The sequence below is a fragment of the Mus pahari genome, chromosome 6 (assembly GCF_900095145.1).
Source record: "Mus pahari chromosome 6, PAHARI_EIJ_v1.1, whole genome shotgun sequence".
In the NCBI taxonomy this organism is placed as follows: domain Eukaryota; kingdom Metazoa; phylum Chordata; class Mammalia; order Rodentia; family Muridae; genus Mus; species Mus pahari.
The window spans coordinates 99908871-99929277 of record NC_034595.1 but is presented as its reverse complement, the minus strand read 5'-3'; the positions used below and the strand labels follow the sequence as shown (position 1 = coordinate 99929277).

General features: G+C 56.7%; 1 protein-coding gene across 5 annotated transcripts in view; it reads right to left on the bottom strand.

Moving 5' to 3' along the window:
* Window positions 1–475: 475 nt before the first annotated feature.
* Casz1 (castor zinc finger 1) overlaps window positions 476–20407 on the bottom strand; it is a 150068-nt gene continuing 130136 nt past the window's right edge. For 3 of the 5 annotated variants that reach the window (XM_029539898.1, XM_029539899.1, XM_029539897.1), the window contains 16 exons: window positions 20278–20346; window positions 18679–18769; window positions 17810–17974; window positions 16642–16814; window positions 15630–16477; window positions 13520–13652; window positions 13206–13269; window positions 11860–12014; window positions 11598–11720; window positions 10657–10995; window positions 9042–9240; window positions 8116–8287; window positions 6585–6736; window positions 6332–6473; window positions 5502–5801; window positions 476–3811 (listed from right to left, as the gene is read on the bottom strand). In XM_029539898.1, coding sequence (XP_029395758.1) covers window positions 2706–3811; window positions 5502–5801; window positions 6332–6473; window positions 6585–6736; window positions 8116–8287; window positions 9042–9240; window positions 10657–10995; window positions 11598–11720; window positions 11860–12014; window positions 13206–13269; window positions 13520–13652; window positions 15630–16477; window positions 16642–16814; window positions 17810–17974; window positions 18679–18769; window positions 20278–20346 — 4231 coding nt within the window. In that variant the 3' untranslated portion in view covers window positions 476–2705. Of the gene's footprint in view, window positions 3812–5501; window positions 5802–6331; window positions 6474–6584; window positions 6737–8115; window positions 8288–9041; window positions 9241–10118; window positions 10996–11597; window positions 11721–11859; window positions 12015–13205; window positions 13270–13519; window positions 13653–15629; window positions 16478–16641; window positions 16815–17809; window positions 17975–18678; window positions 18770–20277; window positions 20347–20407 lie in introns of those variants that run through there. The other 2 variants (XM_021199988.1, XM_021199989.1) reach the window with 2 other exon arrangements.

Below are 20407 nucleotides of genomic sequence, written 5' to 3'. Positions count from 1 at the left end.
CCGGGTACGTGCTGTTCCTAGACTGGGCAGGTCCCTGCAGGAAGAAGGAAGGAGCTGAGGGATTGCCTTGCCAAGTGGCAGTCCTATAGCCCCAGAGAATACACGGGAGGGCTGGTCAGAGTGTGGGGCCTGGGGAGGCTTGAGGCTCCACTGCCAGGTGGCCCTTTCCAGGAGTGGTGCCTGGGGCTCAAGGGGCGTTCAGGTGGGGTTGAAGGGAAGAGCAAGACCTGAGTCTCCATCTTTTCCCTCTAGCAAATAGTGGGAGAACCTGGCCTATGCCCAGATACAAAGAAACCGGTCTATCCCAGCACTCCTGCTCTCCCGGCTTTAAAGTGGCCAAGTCTCCCCTCCTCTCCCTGGGCTGGTATTCGCATCCTGGCTGTGCCTGAGCTACCCTACACATTGGGTCATGGCCAGCCTGTTGGGGATAATTTTAAAAATAAAAGATAGCGTGATGGATTTTTTTTTCCAGTTTTTATTGAGTGAAAATGTCAAACCTTGCATCAGTCATGCAAAAAAAATCAAATAAATAAAACACATATATTAAATTTCTAATAGCACTAAATTCAAGTGGAAAAATATTCAGTTCTTAATAACCAGGTGCCGAGGAGACCAGATTCAAGTAATCAGAGCGCGTTGTTCAGGTCAGTTTCATGGTCTGCATTTTTTTTTTGTCTCAAAACCTCTCTATATATATCTATATATCTATATATGTATATACATATAGATATATACACACATATGTGCATACATATTACTTTTATATTTATATATATACACATACATAGTTATAAAACATTAAAAAGAGCATTGGTGGGTCAGGCATCGTTTTCCTCACAGAAAGAAAATAAAACAAAAATTACACATTAAAATTCAAGATGAGCTAGCAATGGCTTATAGTCCTAATGTGCAATATGAGGCTTACAAAAGGCTAGACTGCGCACTCTCCGCGGCTTCTTTTTTTTTTCTTTTTAAATTTTTATTTGATTTTGCTACATTGAAAAATGTTTTTATTTTGTTTTGTTTTGTTTTTCTTTTCCTTTACAAAACTTCCACAGAGGCAGAGTCCTGTGGTAGGTCAGAATCTGGGCGAAGAACGAACTCTCAACAGCATGGAGGCTCTGGCAGGGCCAGTTAGCAATCAACGCAGTGCCTGCTGGGTACTCTCATCTCTCTGCTGAACCCTCCCTGCTCCTTCTCCAGTTCAGATGGTCCTGGCTTTCTGGCTGTGGGCAGCCAAGAGGGACACAAACACACACACACACACTCACACACACACACTCACACACACACTCTGAGACAGATAAAGAAAACCCCTGCCCCATTTGGGCAGGCCCCCTTTAAAGGCCTGTGGGAGGGGCTTCCTGCTGGCAACTCCAGCCCTTCCATTACTTGCCAGATTGGCCTGTTTTCTTCCAGCCTGGCACAAGCCAGAACCTGGAGTGCACAGGTTTACCCCACAAGGCCGGCCTCAGGCAGCCTGCCCCTACCAGAATCTGGAGCAGCCTCTGGCCAAGTAAGTGCCTGCAGGTGAGCCCTGTGCAGAGTCTAAGTGGCCTCATTGCCTCCGGGAAAGGGGCATTTTGGAAAAGGAACCAAATCTGGGTGGGCTGCACCTGCACAAAGCTTCCCAAATAAAATAATAAAACAAAACTGGAACAAGAGAGAGAAAAAAGGCCCTATAAAGCCACACGCATAACCAACAGAAAAACCCTCAAATGTTAAATTAGCTACAAACTTGTATCAAGAGAAGTCTTTTTTTTTTCTTGTCTCTACAAAATTCAAGTTAAAAGTTGGAATCCCGCAGCCCCCATCAGTGCTAGTGTGAGGACAACGCCTCAAACCGAGGCCTCTAAAATAAATGCAAAACAATTCCACAGGAGCAATTGCACTCGGGTCCCCAATCCCAGGGCTGGTCTGAAGGCTAGGCGAGGCTCCCCCAACATTCGCCTGCTTTTTTTTTTTTTTTTCCCCCATTTCCCCCCTTCTCTTTTTGTTCTATGTAGAATAATAACCTTTACAGGAAAAATACTGTACAACTTTCTTGGATTTTTTTTTTTCCATTTTGATTATTAAAGCCAAAACCAGTCGCATCCTTCCTGTTTGCACCAGAGTGGCTGAGACCCTCACCTCCAGGCCCCCACCAGCTGTGCCAGCTTTGGGCCACAGCCCTGATTAGCTGGAGGGTGGGCTGGGGCCTGAGTGTCACCAGACCTGGACCACAGCTTGGGGGCGGGAATGCCGGGCTCGCTGCTGATTCCATGAGATTCCCTCCATGTCCCTGTAGTGTCACCCGTGCTGATGCTGACCGTCTTCGGCCGGCCCTCCCCTGAGGCAGGGGGAGGTCTTAGCTGCATTAGGGGGGGCCCAACCAGATGCTACAGGAGCCTGCCGCTCCCACAACCCGGTGACCCCCGCGGGGAGCCCCTGAGCAAACAAGGACCTCGCGTGTGGGTACCGACAGGAGTGCAGGTCAGCGCTGCCACACAGCACCTGCTATTCCCTGAACACCCGCTCGGGCGGGTGGGGAGGGCGCGGGCGGCCCGGAGCACCAGAGGGGTCCCCGCCTCTGCCCTGAGATGGACTCGGGGTCCGGAAGCACCGGCGGGGCCAGGGCGCCTCACTCCCTGGGGCGGCCCAGCGTGGTCTGTACACAGGGGTTCACATACAGAGCAGTTCTAGAGGGGGCTGGGGTGGAGCGGCGGCTAGGGTGATGCGGCGGTAGGCGCGGGGCCGGGGCCACCCAGGGCTGCCAGCGGGGTCCGCGCACCCCCCTCGCCCGCAGCCTCGGGCAACGACTCCTCCGAGTCGGTGCGCAGGTCCTCGTCGTCGTCATCATCATCATCGTCGTCGTCGTCGTCGTCCTCTTCGTCGTCATCCTCGTCGTCGTCCTCGGCCTCCTCCTCCGGCAGCTCCAGCTCCTCATCGTCCTCTTGGGAGGACTCCCCAGCGGTGGCTGTGGTGGCGGTGGTGGAGGCAGCGGGGGCGGGCGCAGCGGGGCCGTCCCGAACCCCGGAGGCGGTGACAGGTGGGCTGGGGTCCCCCGTGTCCCCGAGCAGGCCTAGGCCCGCGGCCGCTGTCTGCAGGAAGAGCAGCGAGCCCTGCTCAGCGGCCAGCGTGAGGGAGCCGTCCAGGTTGACGGGCGTACCTGGAGAGGCTGCGGGAGGCTCCCCTCGCTCCTGCTTCTCGTGCTTGCGCTTGTGCGAGTCCATCTGTGACATGCCCACCACTGTGTGGCGGCAGCCCGGGTAGGTGCAGTGGAAGTGCGAGCACTTGAGCTTGTACTTGCAGTCGGGCACGGCGCAGTCGGCGCTCGAGCTGAACTGGCAGAAGCCAGCGGCGCTGATCACGTCCTGCTTGCCGTGGTGTTTGCGGTGCGCAGTGACCTTGGTGCTGTCTGTGCAGCGGAAGCGGCAGCGCAGGCAGTGGAAGTGCGTGCTGGTGCCCGAGAACGGGCAGTCGGCGAAGTGGCAGCTGAGGGAGGCCTTGAAGCGCTTGAAGTCGTCCAGCACCAGGTTGTCCACGCGGTCATGGTGCTGTGCGTGCTTGTACATGTGCGTGCGCCCGCAGAACTTGTAGCCGCAGTTCTCCCGCGTGCAGTGGTAGTGGGTGACCTTGAGTGAGAACTGGCAGGCTGTATCCTTGCAGTCCTCATAGAGGTCAAAGCGCCGGAAACCCTCCAGCATCATGCCCTCATCCAGCATCTTCCGAGACGAGGCTGTCTTCCTTCGCTTGCCAAAGGGAGACATGTCCTCGATAATCCAAAAGCGCTTTTTGGCCCCTGAGGCCGTCGGCATGGAGATGGTGTTCCCTAGGGAGTAGCGGAGAGAGGTCAGCATGGAAGGGGTGCCCTTTTGGCAGCAGTGCCCACTTGGGCACCATTCCCAGGGTCACACCCACACAGGGCCCCTGATCCAGGCATGGTGGCCAGCAGGCACTGCTTAGAAAATACCCTGGCTTCCCCCTGGCTGGGAGCCTCTCCCGTGGCCCCCTTGGGAACAGCAGGGAGTCCCAGGCTTCCCGTCTTCTAGGTCTGCAGGATGACCACACAGGCATCCCGGGTGGCAGCTCTGCCGGGCTGTGGTGGCTGCTTCCTGGCCAGTTTGGGTGGGAAGTGAGGACGCATCCCAGCGATAATTGAAGCTGAAGGGGAAGCGGGGAATCTAGGTCGGTGGAGTGTAATTACCCAAGTTGGACCCAGGCCAGGACGCCATCACAGGCCTGCCTCTAATGAGGGACAGGCAGGCTCCCTTCCTGCCAGCTAACCAGTCTCTGGCTGCCTGCTTGTCTGTACAGGGGCCTCCTAGAAGCAGAGATGCTGAGTGCCCTAGAGCCATGTGGGCCTCTAACTCCTTGCCCCTAGAAGCATCTTCTCGATACCAGAAGTTTCTTTAAGGTTTTGGAGTTCTCTGCCTGAGCTGAGGGACCCCGAATACCAAAAAGATGCTGCTGCCCTCTCTGTTGGGAACCTCTCCTGAGGCCCGAACCCAGGAGTCCAGCAAAGATCCAGGCTCTCTGCCAGCCACCCTAGTCCCACCCTGATTCTCAGGGGACCGGGAGGACCATGGTCACAGTCTTCCCTGTGCCTTCCTGGGAAGTACCTGAACACACCTGTGGTGGCGTCCTGCTAGCTGCACAGGCACTGGGGATAAGGCACCCAGTTCTAGCATTCAGTCACATATTCCCTGGGACCAAAAGACCCCAGGTCAGGCCCTGCCCAGGGTAGATGGAAGCATCTTTCTCCCTGGGCCTTCCCAGGATGCCTGGCTACCTACCACTCTGCCGTCAAGCCTCTGCAGTAGTGTATTGGAAAAAAGGCTCAATCACTACTCTTGGCAGATGAGAAGAAATCAAGGGCTAGGATGGCGTGAGGGCATCCAGGCAGGGGGCAAGGGAGCAGCTTCCGGTCTGGAAATCGGTGGGGGAGAGAGCACTGCAGCTTGAAGTCGTGGGGCTCCGCCTGAGTATGCCAGCCAGAGAGCGTTCAGTGGGCTGAACTCATTTTGCCCTGCTCAGGGCAGCTAGCTCTGGGAATCGGATGGCATCTAGGCTCAGTCAGAATGTGAAACGGGAATGGATGATGGATAGAGACCTGGGGGTGATGTCTACCTAAGGAGGGGGGCAAGCACACTATTGCACAAGGCCACTGGACATGGGGCTGGGACGGCAAGGGCTCTCTCTCAGCCCCTGAGCGCTGGGTGAGCCTGGCGGTTCCATACGGAGGTTTCTTCTCCCTGTCTAGAAGGGGAAGAAGGTCCAAACTTGGGCAGCTCCAAAGCAAACTGAGAATAGCAGGGCTCTGCCCTCACGGTGCCAAGGACCTCACAGGTCACCTGGCAGGACCCTGGCAGGAATCTGTTCTCTGAGGTATTTGGCTGTGAGGGGTGTGGGGCAGCCCTGCCCTTGGCTCTGCTGGCCACAGGAAAGGAGCCAGTCCTGGACCACAGCCTTGGGGCTCAGTCGGGGTGTCAGACACTGGCAAGAGGGCATGTTTGAGTTACCTGCAGCATCCTGAACTAGGGGGGCGTCACTTTTTACTGGAGTTGGAGTGGCAGTGACAGGCGGGAAGCTGGGCGGGCTGCTGATGGGGTGGGCCAGGCCCCGGCTGGCTCCCAGAGTGGCACTGAGCAGAGAGTATGACAGACAGGACGGAGAGAAGAGGCATGGGAGGGGGGGAAGGGGAGGCCGGAGCACAGCCGGTGGGAAGGATGGAGTCAGGGTGGGCGGTGCGGCCCCGCGAGCAGCCTCATCACCAGCCGCAGCAGGAGGAGGAAGAGGAGGAGGAGGAGGAACCGGGCAGCCTGGAGAGGATGAAGCAGAGAAAACAAAACAAAGAACAAACAAACAAACAAACAAACAAACAAAACCAAAAACCCAAATGAGAAACCCAATGGCAAGTGCAGTATGGAGATATGTGGACAGATGAGCAGAGAGGTTCAGCAAGGAAGAAGGGGGGGAGAGGCTGCTTGGTGCAGTGTGGGCAGAGGTCATGGTGGGCACCAGGTGCCCAGGGAGGGCCTTGCGGAGGACATGGTGGGGAGGCAGGAACCTCTGGGGGGAGAGGGCACTCTGGGTTCTGGATGGACGCTGGGACTGAGGCCCTGAGGAGGCTGGGACGGGGCTAATGGGACAAGCCCTGGTCCCTCTCCGGGGAAACTGAAGTGATCTGGGGGCGGGAGGGCAGCAGAGATGTGGGCAGAATGGCCGGAGGAGAGGCCTCAACGCCCAACATTGTATAAGCGTGTCTGCTGCATTCCACCTTGGCCTCCTGGAGGCCGCTTGACTCTCAACCTGTGTCCCCAGCGCGCCTCGGCTGGCCTGGGCCACTCACCTGCAGCTGTGCTCTCATTGCCCACAGGGGTGCTGGAACAGCTGCGGTCCATGGTGGAAGACTCCGAGGACGCCGCTCCAGGGCTACAGCCTGTATAGTCCATGCCCTCGTCTGTCTCAGCATCCATTAGGCTCGGGGGACCCTGGGAAGAAGGAGAGGGGCCCCAAGGTAGTAGCCCACGGCTTCCTTGGGCATTCTGGGTAACATGGGGCCCTGCACCTAAGAGGAAGGACAGTTGAGGCACGGCTCTCACCTGGGACGGGGGCACTCGGTCAAAGTTCTTGCCCAGCATCCTCCGCATGTGCTTCCGGGCATGCGAGGTCATCTGGTGCTTGAGGAGAAAGGAGAACTGACAACCTTCCCGGATGCAGTGGAAGTGGCTGTTCACCTGGTTGTACTTGCAGCCTGTGGGTGCGAACACAGCAGCCGTGAGCCTCCCCAGATAGTGTGCTGGGCACAGAGGTGACATGCTGCATAGGCAGGGCCACTTGGGGGAATACCTCTAACTAGCTCATTCCAGGAAGCCAAGTCTGCCTGGCTGGCTGCTCACTGGCCTCCCCTCTGGCTTGTTCTATACACTCCTCACTGAGAAGCCACAGATCCATGGCCAAGGGACCTTCAGGAAAGGACCTCTCTCTCAGCCAGCCACCTTGTTCAGATTGCTGGTCAGCTGGCCTCCACCCTGCCTCTGCCCTCCTAGGCTGAGAACAAACAGAGCAGGCAGGACCTAAAGGGGCATCAGCTCAGGGCAGGCGAGGGCCTGCCCGTTGCCATGGTACCGGGCTGGCCAGGTGTCTTATGTCACCTCCCAGCTTTGTTTGGCCCCAGCTACTACCAAAGCCACCAAACTGTAAAGAAGAACAAGTCCCCCGACAGCTGCAAGCCAAGCCCGGCACAGCAGAGGCCACCAGGTGTGGGCACCTGCTGCCATGGTTAATGCGCTCCTCGGGCCAGGGGTCCTCTCTGAACTAACACTTGAAGGAAAGGGTTGTTTTCTTTCTCTTCTGGCAGTTTTGGACTGTCTCGGCCGTCTACGGAGGGTCCAGACTGGACCTGACAGCAGCCTCCAGGAACTCCAGAGGCCTCTACCACCGTGAGCACATGACCAGGAGAGGCCTGCCCGGTAGACCCCACATCTATCCACCTGCCCTTCGCTATCCTCCAACTTTCAGTCCATTCCTAGGAAGGCCCTGCCCTACATCTGCGGGGCTATAGAAGCTTGCCCTGGGCCTAAATTTGCCATGGTGAAGCTAAAGGGTAGGCTCTGCCCTCTGCCTGTGAGCCTGAGGCTCTTTTCTCTAGGACCAGAGCAGGAAGGTATCAGAGAGGCGTCGGAAGACACCAACTGCCCAGGTCAGACGTACCCAGAGTCTCTGTCTTTTGCACAACACGTACCTCAGTTTTTGTAAACATATGCTAAAGGTTTTAAAAAGTAAATAAAGAACCGAGACGACAAACAGCTCGTCTTGGACAAAACCCTCAAAACTAAAGGGCTCACAGGACATCCAAGTCTTCTCTGTCTACTGGGGAAGTGGGAGTAGCCGAGCTGGGGATGCCAGGGTGCGGCCCCAGGGTGTTGTCTTGGGGTGGGGATAATGCTTGGGGCTGTCCTCACTGTCTCTCTGGGACATCTGGGCTCTGATGCTTTACAACCTGTCGGACAACACTTGGCGGATGACACCTGTGATAGCGTTCACAGATCACGGGTCTGGGATGGTGGCAGCAGTACCTGGAAAGGTGGCCCAGGCCTACTGGAAGCCCCTGCCCACCCTTGGCCTCAGTACCTAGCCTTCCGCACTCCTCGCGCTTGGTGAAGTATTTGAACCCGTTGGCTGCCCGTCGCTCAGCCTTCTCATGCTTCTTTATATGCCATGGAAGTTTGGTGGTGATGTTGGTGACAAAGTAGCAGCCTGTCCGGAGGCAGTGGTAGTGCCCGCGCATCCGGAACTCACAGTGCTGCAGAGGGAGGCGAGGCATACGGATGTGCGTCAGGCCAGGCAGGAACATCTGTGAGCTCCTGCTTGTCCCTGGGCCATGGAAGGTTCTCTGCACTTGTGTTCTTCCATGCTCACAGTTAGAAAACACAACTGCGTGATCTGCCTTATCACATCATTAAACCATCTTGTACCTCTTTGCTAATGCCACACCCAGAGCAGACGTCACTAACCTGTTTTCAAGTTCACCCCTGTATGACCAGACCTGGGCAGACATCACTATTCTACCCCAGCACTCCCAACCTAGGCAGACATCACTAATCTATTGTAACAGTCTTTTCTGCACTTAGACCTTACCTGGACTACTCAGGCAGCCTGCCAGTCTTGGAGACTGGGCCTTTAAAGAGAACATAATCTGTCCTTTCTGCCAGGCATGGACTGTTCTATTTCTTTATCCAATGCGCCTATTTTAAAATTCTAGGCCTCTAGGGAAAGGGGGCATAGCTATTTCCAGGATGGGTACAAATGATGTCAAACACATGGTGGCTGAGATAGCATTTAGTCACCACTGGGAGTTAGGCCTGAAATGACAGCCCTCACCAACTGAGCATCAGTCTGGACCCCTGCCCAGGGGCCTCTAGGGGCTCTGGGGACAGACAGTGGGTGTCCTTTCCAGTGTCTAGTGCAGGGCAACTTTAAAATGGTGTGAGAAGTGGAGTCTCTGCCAGGAGAAGCCTGCCCCGGGCCTTGAGCCTCCTGCGCCCCGCCTCACTGACCTGGTTGGGACACAGGCACTGCAAAGAGTAGTAAGCGAACTGGTCTCGCACGTTCACCAGGCTGTTGCTGGGGTTGATGTGGTCCAAGCAGTGGGACTCAGCCTTGCCCGAGGTCTTGCAGACGTACTTGCAGTTCCCGAAGAGACAGTGGAAGTGGAACTTGCTGGCGTATTTGCAGTCCGTCGCCAGGCATGGGTCGCTAGAAGGAAACCACAGCCCAGAAGGTCATTGGCATCCCAAGCCCTCCCACTGATGTCCTCTCTGGGTTTGTGTTAGGGTTCCCTCCTCAGTCACCAGGTGTGTAATCAAGGGGAACGCAGTGGGTCACCCTCCTGCTCAACGGGAATGGTCAGCTAGAGACTACAGATCCCAGCATGCATCACTGTCTCCTTTTGGAAACTCTTGCCTGGTAGATGGGGTTTGCCATAGACTGGGTGCTCAGAGCAGTGCATGCTGGGACATGTAGTTTCCAAGGCCACACCCCAGGATTAGAGATAAGAGGGCTGCATTAACTTCTTGGGCATAAAAATAATGGATAGGGCTGCCATTCCTGGCTGGGTGCCAGCAAGGGCTTGGCTGGCAAGACATGGCACTGCGTGGATGTGGCTGACTGACAGACTGCAGATGCGTGGGCAGCTCTACCAGGAAGCGCCACTACCGTGGAGTGTGAGCAAGTGGTAGCATGTGCCTGGTGTCAAATCCCGCCAGGGCTCACAGCTGCTGGGACATCCCAGGGTCAGCTGAGGCCTACAGTGCCCGCCTATCCAGAGAACCTAGGGGCCTGGGGAGTGCTGGGGCCGGTGGAGGTGCTGTTGAGCGGGGAAGAGCTGGAGCACCCGCTAGTGTCTCTGAGGGTTGAGCGCCAGGAAGCTGCAGCCATGGCTACGGCTACGGAGAGATGTGGTCTCCAGACAATGGACCCATGGTGGGAGCTCTGGGCAGGTTCGGGAAGCTAAGGAGGCTACCACATCAGGAAGGGAGGAGAGTGCAGGAAACGGGAGAGAGACAAAAAGAGCCCTGTACCCTTCGTGCCATGGGCCCAGCCCCAGGTTCTCAGAGAGGGAGGACAGTTGTTACTCAGGTGGTATAAATAATCCAATTTATTACTTTTTATTGAGAACAGGAAGCCACACACTTTATGATACAAAGTCACCGTTCTCGCCGCAAGAAGCCACCACCATTAAGTAAAGAAGGTTCCTTCCACCCTTGACCGCGGTGTGGACCTTGAGGGGCCTAGGCCCTGCTCCCACCCATGCCTTCTGTGTCCTATTGACTCAGCCTGGGTATGCACCACAGAGCTGGCCAGCAAGGTGGCCCCAAGGGAACGCAGCCTTTTTGTAGGACCAGGAAGTTTCCTGAGGGATCCCCCACACCTAGCTCACCCCAGCCAGTCCTTGCAGGATCCCAACGGATCACTGGGGATATGGCCACTTGCGCCCTCATCTCCCACTTACTGGCTGCTCGGTACAAGCAAGCATACAGTTGGAAAGCTAAGTCCCAGAGGCTGAGGGCAGCCAGTGTAACTCGGCAAGGTGAGGCACAGGGCCTCCTTGCTGCCCTGGCCATACCCACTCCCAAGACATAGGGACAGGTGCCTGCTCATGGAGGGACTCACTTGTCCTGGAACTGGAGGAACCCGGGTTTGACCTGAGGCTTGGCGCTCTCTAGAGATGTCGTCGCCAGGGGCGAGGTGGGCAGGTGAGGCACTGAGGAGGGAATCTGAGGCATCTGGGGTATGGTGGAAGCCAGCTGCTTCCAGGCGAGCAGGGTAGGGGTGGAGGGCACAGACACCGGGCCGGGAGCAGGCCCCTCCAGAGACGATCCAGGGACCACGGTGCCGGGAGGTGCTGGCGGGGACGAGGGTGCCAAGGGAGGTTTGGTCTCGGCAGCAGAGGCTGGGAAGGAAGCCTCTGGGGTCCCCTTTGCTGTTCCTCCCTCCGTCCGGAAGTGGAAGCTATGGGAGGTAGAAGAGAGTCTCTCAGGACATCAATCAATAGGCCCCACGGCTGGGTCAGCCCTCCCCTGTCTATGCCTGCTTGGCACTTCATGTGACCCCATTATAGTGGGCTTAGCACTCCTAGTGTAGACTCTGGAGGTCTCCCGTGACCCTACCTGCTTTTTAACTCTGGAAATCATAAAGGCACGGCAATTCATTAGGTCAAAGGAAATGGGAAGGTGTCACATGTTGCTAGAAAGGCCTGCATCCAGGATCCCTTGCCCTGGTTCCAAACCAAGTCTTTCCAGCTGGGTTCTGGCCTTTCTAAACACTCTTCTATTATGGAGGGTAGCTGGCCCCACCAGGTCTGCCAGGTGGCAGCTGGTGCTCCAGGGCGCAATGTGTAGGAGTGAGGGAAGCCTGCCCATTTCTGGGGTAGCACCTATGAAGAACTCAGGTCTGTGACCTGGTGACAACTGCTCTGGGATATTGCTTAGAGGGTGGCTAGAGGCCTGTGCCACCCCCATCCCCATCAGGTCCAGGGCATAGCATAGATGGGGTGTTTTAAGGAACACCCTCCCCTCCCCTTTCCCTGCCCCTCCCCCAAGACCCTCACTCACTTTGCATGTTTGATGGCTCCGTCCAAGGTGCTGAAAAGCGCACCACACTCCTCCACCACACAATGGAAATGCGCCTTGTGGAGGAAGTCACACTGGGCGTCACAGAAGTCCTTGGTACCGAACCTGGTCAGAAAGAGCTCAACAGTTAGATTATCTCAGTCAGAGGTGGGGCCTTGGCCACCAGGGTGGATGAGAGCAAGACCCTCTGTCCTTTGCTCCCCCCCCCGCCCCGCCCTCGCCCCATTCTCTGTAGAGCCCTCACCTGCGGAGATACACCTTCCAGGGCTCTGACAGCTTTTCTTGAACTAGTGCCTTCACAGCCTTGCCCAAGAAAGGCGAGGGCTCCCCGGCGGGGCTCCCCTCCGCTTCCGTCTTGATGTTCAGAAAGTTTTCGAGGCTGGGGTTGCCCTGAGACATCTGCAAAGAGGTGAGCTTGGAGCTTGGGAACCCCATCCCCCCCACCCTCGATGGACAACGCCTCTGAGCCCTGCCACGCTGAGAGCAGAGAACACAGAGAACACACACACCCCTTTGGCTAGAGAGGACGCCCATCGGAAAGACTGTGACTCTGGTCCCCTGGAGGCAGGGCCCCAGGTTAAAGGACTAGCCTGCAGTCAGAGCCATCGTTCACGCTAAGGCCTCTGCTCCGGATGCAACTACAGCCCATCTTGCCCTGGACTAGACTTTGCCGCTCCCTGATCATTCTCCTACCAGAAGGTATTCAAAAGAAACTTGGGAGGAGGATCGGTGTGTGGGTAGGGGGACCCCTGTGAATTTCTTGAGGATAAAAGCCACGCAAAGAAGCATAAGATATTTTCGCAGGGTAAGAGCAAGCAGGTTCACTGTTGCTGCTAACGCGGAACGTGAGGGAGCAGGGGGTGGGGACTAGAGGGGGGCAAAGGACAGCAAGAGAGAGTAACCAGAAAAGGGCAGGCAGCAAGGCAGCAGGGCATCAGCAGCTGGGGCCGCGGCACCGATGGTGCCCAGCTGGAACCCACCCACCAGTGGCACGAAGTCCAGCCCAGACCCAGCTCCCTCTTCAACCCAGTCACTTGTGTACAGTAACCAAATTAATCTTGCTGCAGTCAAATTTATCATGTGAAGGGGAAAATATATTTGAGATGATGTATAATTTACAAAGACCCTGCATTATTTAAAATAAATGTTCTGGAGCGACCTCTCCGGAAGGCGTCCGAGAGCATTACTCAAGCCGAAAAGTGGAAATTGATGCTTTGCTCCCACTTTGGCCTTCCCCTCCCCCACCCCTTTTTAAACAAACACAAAATATACAAAATAAATAAATAACATTAATAACTGAGGGCCGGAGAAGTTAGAGGGTTCTGGAAAAGCTTTTGGAGCCTACTATCCGAAGGGGGGAAAAGGGGTGTCAGAGGCTGAAATATATTTCTTCAGCCAGTTCATTAAATTAATTTGTAAGCAGTGGCTCTGAAATTATATTCGATGAAAAATGGCTTCAAAATTTAAATGGTACAAACTCATCTTATTAGAGGGAAAACATTAAAAAACAAACACATCCCCCCAGCCCCCCAGCACGGCTTTAATTTCTCTGGGTGGGGGAACGGAAGGCGTGTGATGGATGGTTCTTACCTTATTCATAAGCGAGGATAAAAGAGATGAATTTGCCGAGACTGCGTGGCCATTTGATTCATTACTGGAACACACAAACCAAGGGCCTTCAACTCAGACATCCGTGGGCCCAGGCCCAGAGGCCCTTCCCTCCCAGTCAGCCAGCCCACGACCCTGAGATTTCCACTCTGCTGTGACAGCTCGGTGGCAGAGTGAACCCTGGCCGGGAGGGTGAGCTCGGCTTGGTCCCCAGGGCTGGCTGAGACTAAGAGGCGCAGACCACCTCTCTGGGGCCCAGGCCAGCGTCTGCAGGGGTTTTTCTGGCCTTGCCTCACCTGGGGTCCTTCACAGTCAGGTCTAGACTGCGGTCTTGGGAGGCCTCGTGGGGACCTGGGGTGCCAGCACTGTCGGGTTCCTGCTTCACCTGGGCCTGGGGGAACTTGGTGGGGGTGGGCTGCTGCCCACTTCCTGCAGGGGAGGGGGAGGGAAGATGGGATCAGAGGGGCTCAGGCTTCCTCAGGTTTAACACAGGCACAAAGTCTAGTACCCTGGCTCCTTTTCACCCAAAGGAAGGACAGCAGGCTGAATAGGCAGGGGGCCCCCAGGAGCACTGGCTGCTGGTCAGCGGCTCTTCCCGCTGACGAGATCACTTGCGACGTGTACCCCTGTGTGGCAATTCTTCAAGTGATAATTATTGCAAAATTATGTCAAAGTTGTCCTGGCTTAGGGCCTCCTGGAGGAGGAGAGGGGGTGGCTGGGGAGGGGGCCTGGGCGGGGACAGGGGCCCTTCATTTCCACCACCAACTGTCACAGTCGATTTGCGGGGCTGCCGCTTAAGCTTTTATTAAAGACTCTGTTAATGCTGAGGGGAAGTGGCAGATCTGGACTGGAAGCGGCCCCTTCGTAGTCCCTGCCCACTGTTGCCGAGGCGACGGCCCTGTCTGCACTGAGCATGCCCGAGGAGGGCATCTGCTGTGTCAGGGCTATCAAGGCTGACGGGCCAATCAGGGTGGCTCAACCTATGTGACCTCATCCGTCTGTCAAGCTGTCCAGGGCAGAGGCTGCAGGCCCGCCCTGGATGCCTGACTGGGTATGAGGGGGAGCTTGGTGGGAAGAGACCACAGGAGGTTGACAGGGCAGGGCCAAAGGAAGTTGCTGACAGGATGGCGTCCAGTGAGCCTTGCTCCCCATAATCCCCAAGTGACTGAAATATTAATTTGCCCCAAGGCACTACAGCTTACAGAGAGCTGCTCCACAGAAGCAAGTGACATTTTATTAAAGATGAAGGGAAACAGCTTCCCTCCCCTTTATCTGACCTTTCTTTGGGGGGGAGGGGAGAGGTGTTTCTGGGGTAAAAAACTGGATAGTCTGGTAGCAGAGACTTCCGTGGCTCTACCTGCAAGGCCCTGGCTGGAGGAGTGAGCGTAGCTACAAAAAGCTCCTCCCACCCTTGACGTGGAAGACGGGGTTCCAAAGGGGCCACGACCCTCTCATGAACCAAGAGAACTTCTAGCCTTCAGGAGTCCACACTACAGGCAACTGCGGTCACCTATCCTCGGCTCCAGAGAAAAGGCCCAGCTCCCTTCCCGGGCTAGCGTCCCCAAGAGCCCCACGTGGTCGCGAGGGACCCTTGGTCTTGACTGGTTCTGAGATGGTTTTGGATGGGAGTGGAGCGTGAGGGCTGGGCAGCCAGGCTGCTGAGGATCTGGCTAGGAACAGACCTCTCTCCCTGTCCCACCCGCTCCACAGGGCGGGGCTTCTGTCCCTGTCCTCAGCATCCAGCCCAGCACGCAGCCAGCAAGCTCCCCTGGGCAGGTACCAGTTGTTTTTGAAGGAACGAAAGGAGCCATATCCGGGGTGGGAGCTGAACTCTTTCTAGGAATCCAGGTAGCGCCCACTACCCTCCGAGGAAGATGGGCAAGGAAAACAGGAGAGGGGAGAAAGAAAATTCCCACAGGGAAGGGGAGAGGAGGAAGAGAAGAGGGGATGAGGGAAAGAACCTGAGAGTCATCCTAGACAGGCGTGCGATGCAAACACCCATTCCCTGAGCTCACGTGTCACTCTGTGTCAGCTAGAGAAGAGCGGAGAGAAGGGTGGCCTTGGAGGACCCTGCTCAGGGACTCACTGGTGACAGAACCAGTGAGACCTGGTGCCGTTAAGCCACCCAGGTGCTCAGAGACGGGAACCATTGACTGGCTCCACATACAGAGAAGGAGTGAGTCTCTGGGTGCGTGGCCAAAATGAGGGACCTCCCCCCCACAAAGGGCAAACAAATCGACAGGATGGAGACAGAGACCAAGCAGGAAGCGGCTGCTAAGTAGGAGCTGCAGGCGCGGGGGCCGGACAGACACTCTTCCCAGCCAGCCCAGTGTTCTTCAGTCTCAGGACTGGGAGTTGCCAGTTTCCCAGTGTGCTTGCTCCCGGGGCAAGGCCCAGCCTGCTCACCTGGGTCAAAGGTGGCAGAGGGCTTGAGGGCGGCCGCAGCCAGTCTAGCCATCATGGGTGAGATGAGGCCTTTGCTCGCAGATATCCTCTCCATGATGGAAGCAGGGGGCACTGAGAGAGAGGTGGCAGCTGTGGGGGCCGAGTCCCCAGCTCTGGAAGCCATCAGAGTTGGCATGTCAGGGGTCGCTGAGGTTGTGGCTCCGGAGGACATGGAGCCCAGGAGCCCTGGAGATCCCACAGGCAATGAGGCGCTCCCACGGTTAGGAAGCAGAGGGAAATAGGGTGTGGTGGTGGGCAGGCCTGAGTTAGAGAGGGCCAGTGCTAGGGGGATGGAACCAGACAGGCCCTGGGGCAGCAGGCCTGCCATCTTGCTATTGGGAGGTTTGGTGGCACTGGGGACGGCCTCGGCAGTGGTGGTGGCAGCCGCAGCGGCCAGGGATGCGGACGATTGCTGGCTGGTGGGGGAGGCGCTCAGGCTGGAGTTCTTGCTGCTCAGGGCCGAGAAGTCCACGAGGTCGTCATTGCTGGACTCCTCGTGCTCCGTGTCCTTGGCGCCCAGCAGGGAGGCCGGCAGCCCCAGGGCCCCGGAGGACCGGATGTGCCGCCGCTCGTGCTTGCGCTTGTGTGAGGTCATCTGGCTGGTGGAGGTGAAGGTGAAGCCGCAGCCGGCACGGATGCAGTGGAAATGGTTGGTGGCCTTGCTGTACACGCAGCCCTCGTACTTGCACTCCTCGTACTTGTAGAACTTCTTGAAGCCGTCCTTGGCGTAGGCGTCGTCCTTGATGTGGTAGCTCTTGTGCTTCTCGATGTCACACTTGTTCTTGAAGGTGAACGTGCAGCCAGGGCGCCTGCGGAGGACACGGGAAGACTGACGACACCGGGTCTCGTGGGAAGACTGAAGGCAGGGCCATTAAGCAGCCCTGACGCCCAGCAAGAGCAGGGCCCTGGTGATCCATGGCCTGGTTCCCTGCCGGTCCCTCTTGCAGCCTTCAGTGGGCAGTCACTCACTCACCTGCAGTGGAAGTGTGTGGTCTTCTGTCCGTAGAACTGACAGTCAGCCGTGCCGCAGTCCTCGGTGGCTCGGAAGCGCTGGAAGCCATCGTTGATGAGCTGGGTGTTTTTTTTGTGGAAGTTCTCGTGAGTCATCACATCCGACGTACTTGTGTATACCTTGTTACATCCCACCTGCGTAGACCAGAATGGTGGTTAAGGGGTACAAGTCTGACCCTCCTGGGCCGACCGAGGAGCCCAGTGCTATGGTTGGAGCCAGGTTCTGTTCAGGGAAGACCGACACCTCCGAACCTCAAACTCCCCAGGTTAGCCCAGGCTCGGAAGCAAAGCAAACCTCCAGTGCCCGCCAGCCTTCCCAGGGGGTGACTGTGATCCGTCTGCAGAGGGTTGGCCTTGAGACCCCACATACCTTGGCTCGACTGAGGGGGCTACCTTCTAGAGAAGCTAGATGTGGGGGGTCCCAGTTGGTGACTCTATCTCTAAAGTCTAAGGATTGGACAAGGGCTGGACCCTAGAAGTCACCTTTAGCTCCAGGACTTCCTTAGAGGATGGCCGCTGGGCACGGGGCCCTCCCACCCACTACAGATGGGCCAGGCAGGCAACGTTGCCATATTGAGTAAAAAGCAGGGGCCCTAAGCAGTGCCGAAGGCTGGGCTGTACCAGTGTCTGCACCATCTCAGGCCCAGAGAGCAGCCCCCCTCTGCTCACACCAGGCTGTTTCAGAGAGGTCGGAAAGGATCCCTGACAAACACGGGGGAGGTGTGCGGCTGCTATTTGCAACCCAAAGTTGCCCCTCCTGAGCTTGACACCTTGAAAAAGCCCAGACTCGGTGTGGCATTAAAACAAAGAATTAAACAAAAACCTCTGCAGGAGTCATTTGCAACGCTGCTCTGGGTGTTAAAGCCCGAAAAATGTTGGTCTATATAAACAGCTCACTGAATTTCCCCCACACCAAGTATGGCAACAGGGAAGGCCCCACCCTGGCCACCAGACACTGCCAACATCTGAGCTTCTGGGACTCTACATGCCAGCCACCCAATATCCTGGATCGGGAGAAAAGGAGAGTCCCGGCCAATCAGGCCCCTGACTCCTGGGACAGCTCCGGTCCTGGAGTAGAGGGCTAATGGAAAGTTCTAGAACCCTAAGGCAGCCGCCGGCCCAGCAGGCACCTGCATGCAGTGGTAGTGGGTGCTCTTCCCATTGAGGTGGCAGCCGTGGTAGTAGACACTGCAGTCATCCAGCGGGCTGAAGCGCATGAAGCCGTGTTGCAGGGAGTTGTCGCGCTTCTTGTGCATGTTGTAATGTCGGATCACATCCTGCTTGCTTGTGAACCGCTGCCAGAAAAGAACACCAAACCAAGTTGGCAGAAGCCCGTGCCCCAAGTCCATGTGCCAAGAGTGCTTGGACCAGGACTGGCCCCAAGGCCCTCAGGTCACCCTATAAATAACCCTGCTTAGGGTCAAGACAGCCCAGACGGCCCAACCAGTTCCCGGCACACTGGTCGTTGGAATGATTCCAAAGACTCAGAAACCACAGTTCCTTCCCTGACCTCTCCCGAGGTTTCCAACAGCCAGGAGCACAGAAGATGCCCTGGCTAGCCTTGAAGGCCAGGGCTCTGATGGATGAAAACACATTCTACCTAGCTAGTGCTCTGCACAGGCTGAGCAGGCAAGACAGAGGGAGCTGGCCCACGCGGATGGCCGAGCGCTACCTCTTCACCAGCTCTGCGCTCATAGGTAGCGGTGACCGTGTGATCCCAGTGGTTCAACTTGAAAACGAAGCAGTAAGACACATTTTGAAAGTCTTGGAAAGACAGTTAGCTAAGAGGTGCAGACGGATGGGCCTAGCCTTGGTCTGTGCTAGACTCCCTGTGAAAGGGAGCTGGGATCTGCACCACTGAGACGTCGACGGCTGCCGCAGACCCTACTGGTTACTTGTCTGCTTCTCCATGTCGAAGTATGGTGGCTAGTCCAGGCCCCTGCCCCCACCTACTTCCAGCAAGCGTCCATGCTGGCTGCTGAGCGCAGGATGGTCATACCTGGTAGTTGCACTCCGGGTCCAGGCAGTGATAGTGTTCACGGTACTGGTAGGCGCAGTGGATGTGGCCGCAGTGCTGACTTCCTGAGAACCTGAAGACAGGAGTGGGAGGGTCAGACCCATCTCTTTCAGGGATGCCAGTCCCTGAAAGGACTCTTCCAGAACCCAGGCCTGAGTGACTATTTCTGTCTGGGCCACAAAGCTGTACTTCTGGGGTTTAGTGGGCCTGGGTGGAAATACGGGGGTACAGGGGTGAAAGAGCAGAGTCTGGAAAGCCAGAGTAACTAAATGGACCTGTCCAGGGGGTCCCAGGCCTGCCAAGCTGCCTGGCTGCTGCATTTGTCTGGAAGGCAGGGCCAGGTGGAGCAGAGGTCGGGACACAGGTGGGAAAGCAGCAGCTGGGACAGGCCACAGCAGCAAGTCAGAGTAAGACATAGACCAGACAGGAGACTTGGAGCCCCACACAACCCAAAGGCCTTTTTAGCAGGTAATGGCCTGACCACCCCCCAATCCGCACCGCACTGGCAACTCAACCAGGGAGGGGCCACTGGCTAGGCCAATCCTGGCCTGTTGTGGAGAGGGGTTAAAGGCTCTCTCTGCATTCTGGGCTTTTCCTGACACTTGAAACAGTCCAGGGTTATGAATTTTTAAAGCACAGCATCTGTTTGGCTTCCCGCGGCAGGGAGCTCACTTTCCAGCCAAGTGCATGGCCAAGAGCCCTGTGCTGCCGGCCGGCCGGCCACTGAATGGCCCCTCTCTGGGCCTAGACGTGCTAAGGCGTGGCTCTCACAGCCTTGGTGGTGGCCAGACAGGGCCAGCCACTCTGGGGAAAGCCGTCCATGACCGCCCTGGAGAGGCACTTCACTCAGCCAGCCTGTTCCCTTCTGTGCGTGAAGCACTGTTTGGGGATGGGGGTGGGGACAAGCCCCACTGTATGGGGAGAGCCACAGGCAATCAGTGTTTCAATGGAAGCTGCCAAAAGGACCATCTGTTGAGGCACTAACAGTCGTGATAGCAGTAAAGAGAAGACAGAGGGAGAGGAAGACCGAGAGAAGACAGCTAGGGTGTGACCCCTGCCACATGTCCCTTAGGAGGCCCAATCTGGGGAATGTGGGAGCTTCATCTGCCAAGCCTGCCTCCGTCAGGATGGATCTCAAGGCTGGGATCCCAGTAGGCCACAGCAGAAGGAGATAGGGCTTCCCTTCCCTCCAGCCCCGGCAGCTCTAGTGTGGTCTGCACTCTCTCCAAGGTGCCACGCCAAGACAGGACCCAGGTCAGCTGCAGAGGGGGCCCACAGACTCACCTGCGGCAGGCCTGCTACCAAGCCCCCTTTCCTATATTTTGGCCATACTTAGGTTATATGTTGCCTAAGGACTGTGTTGCCCACACTACCCACAAAAGGAGGGTCTGACATGGACACAGGAAGTAGCCTCTCTGGAGGAGGTTAGACACACAGAGATGGAGACGTAGAGAAAGCAGCCCCTTAGCCCTGGGGATGAACTAATACACAGGTGGCTTCATGGTCCTTAGGCATTCCTGCCCTCCCCCACCCCTCCCGGGACACAAACCTCTGTCCACAGGCTCCTCCCCAAGGGCCTACCTGGCAATATATTTCTGGTAAATGTTTACATCTTCGGTGACAGCTGGTTTATCTGTGGGCAATCCGTTCCTGGTAAGACACACAGGGCACAGCCGATTAGCGGATGGGGGTGGCCTCAGGCCCCAGGAGC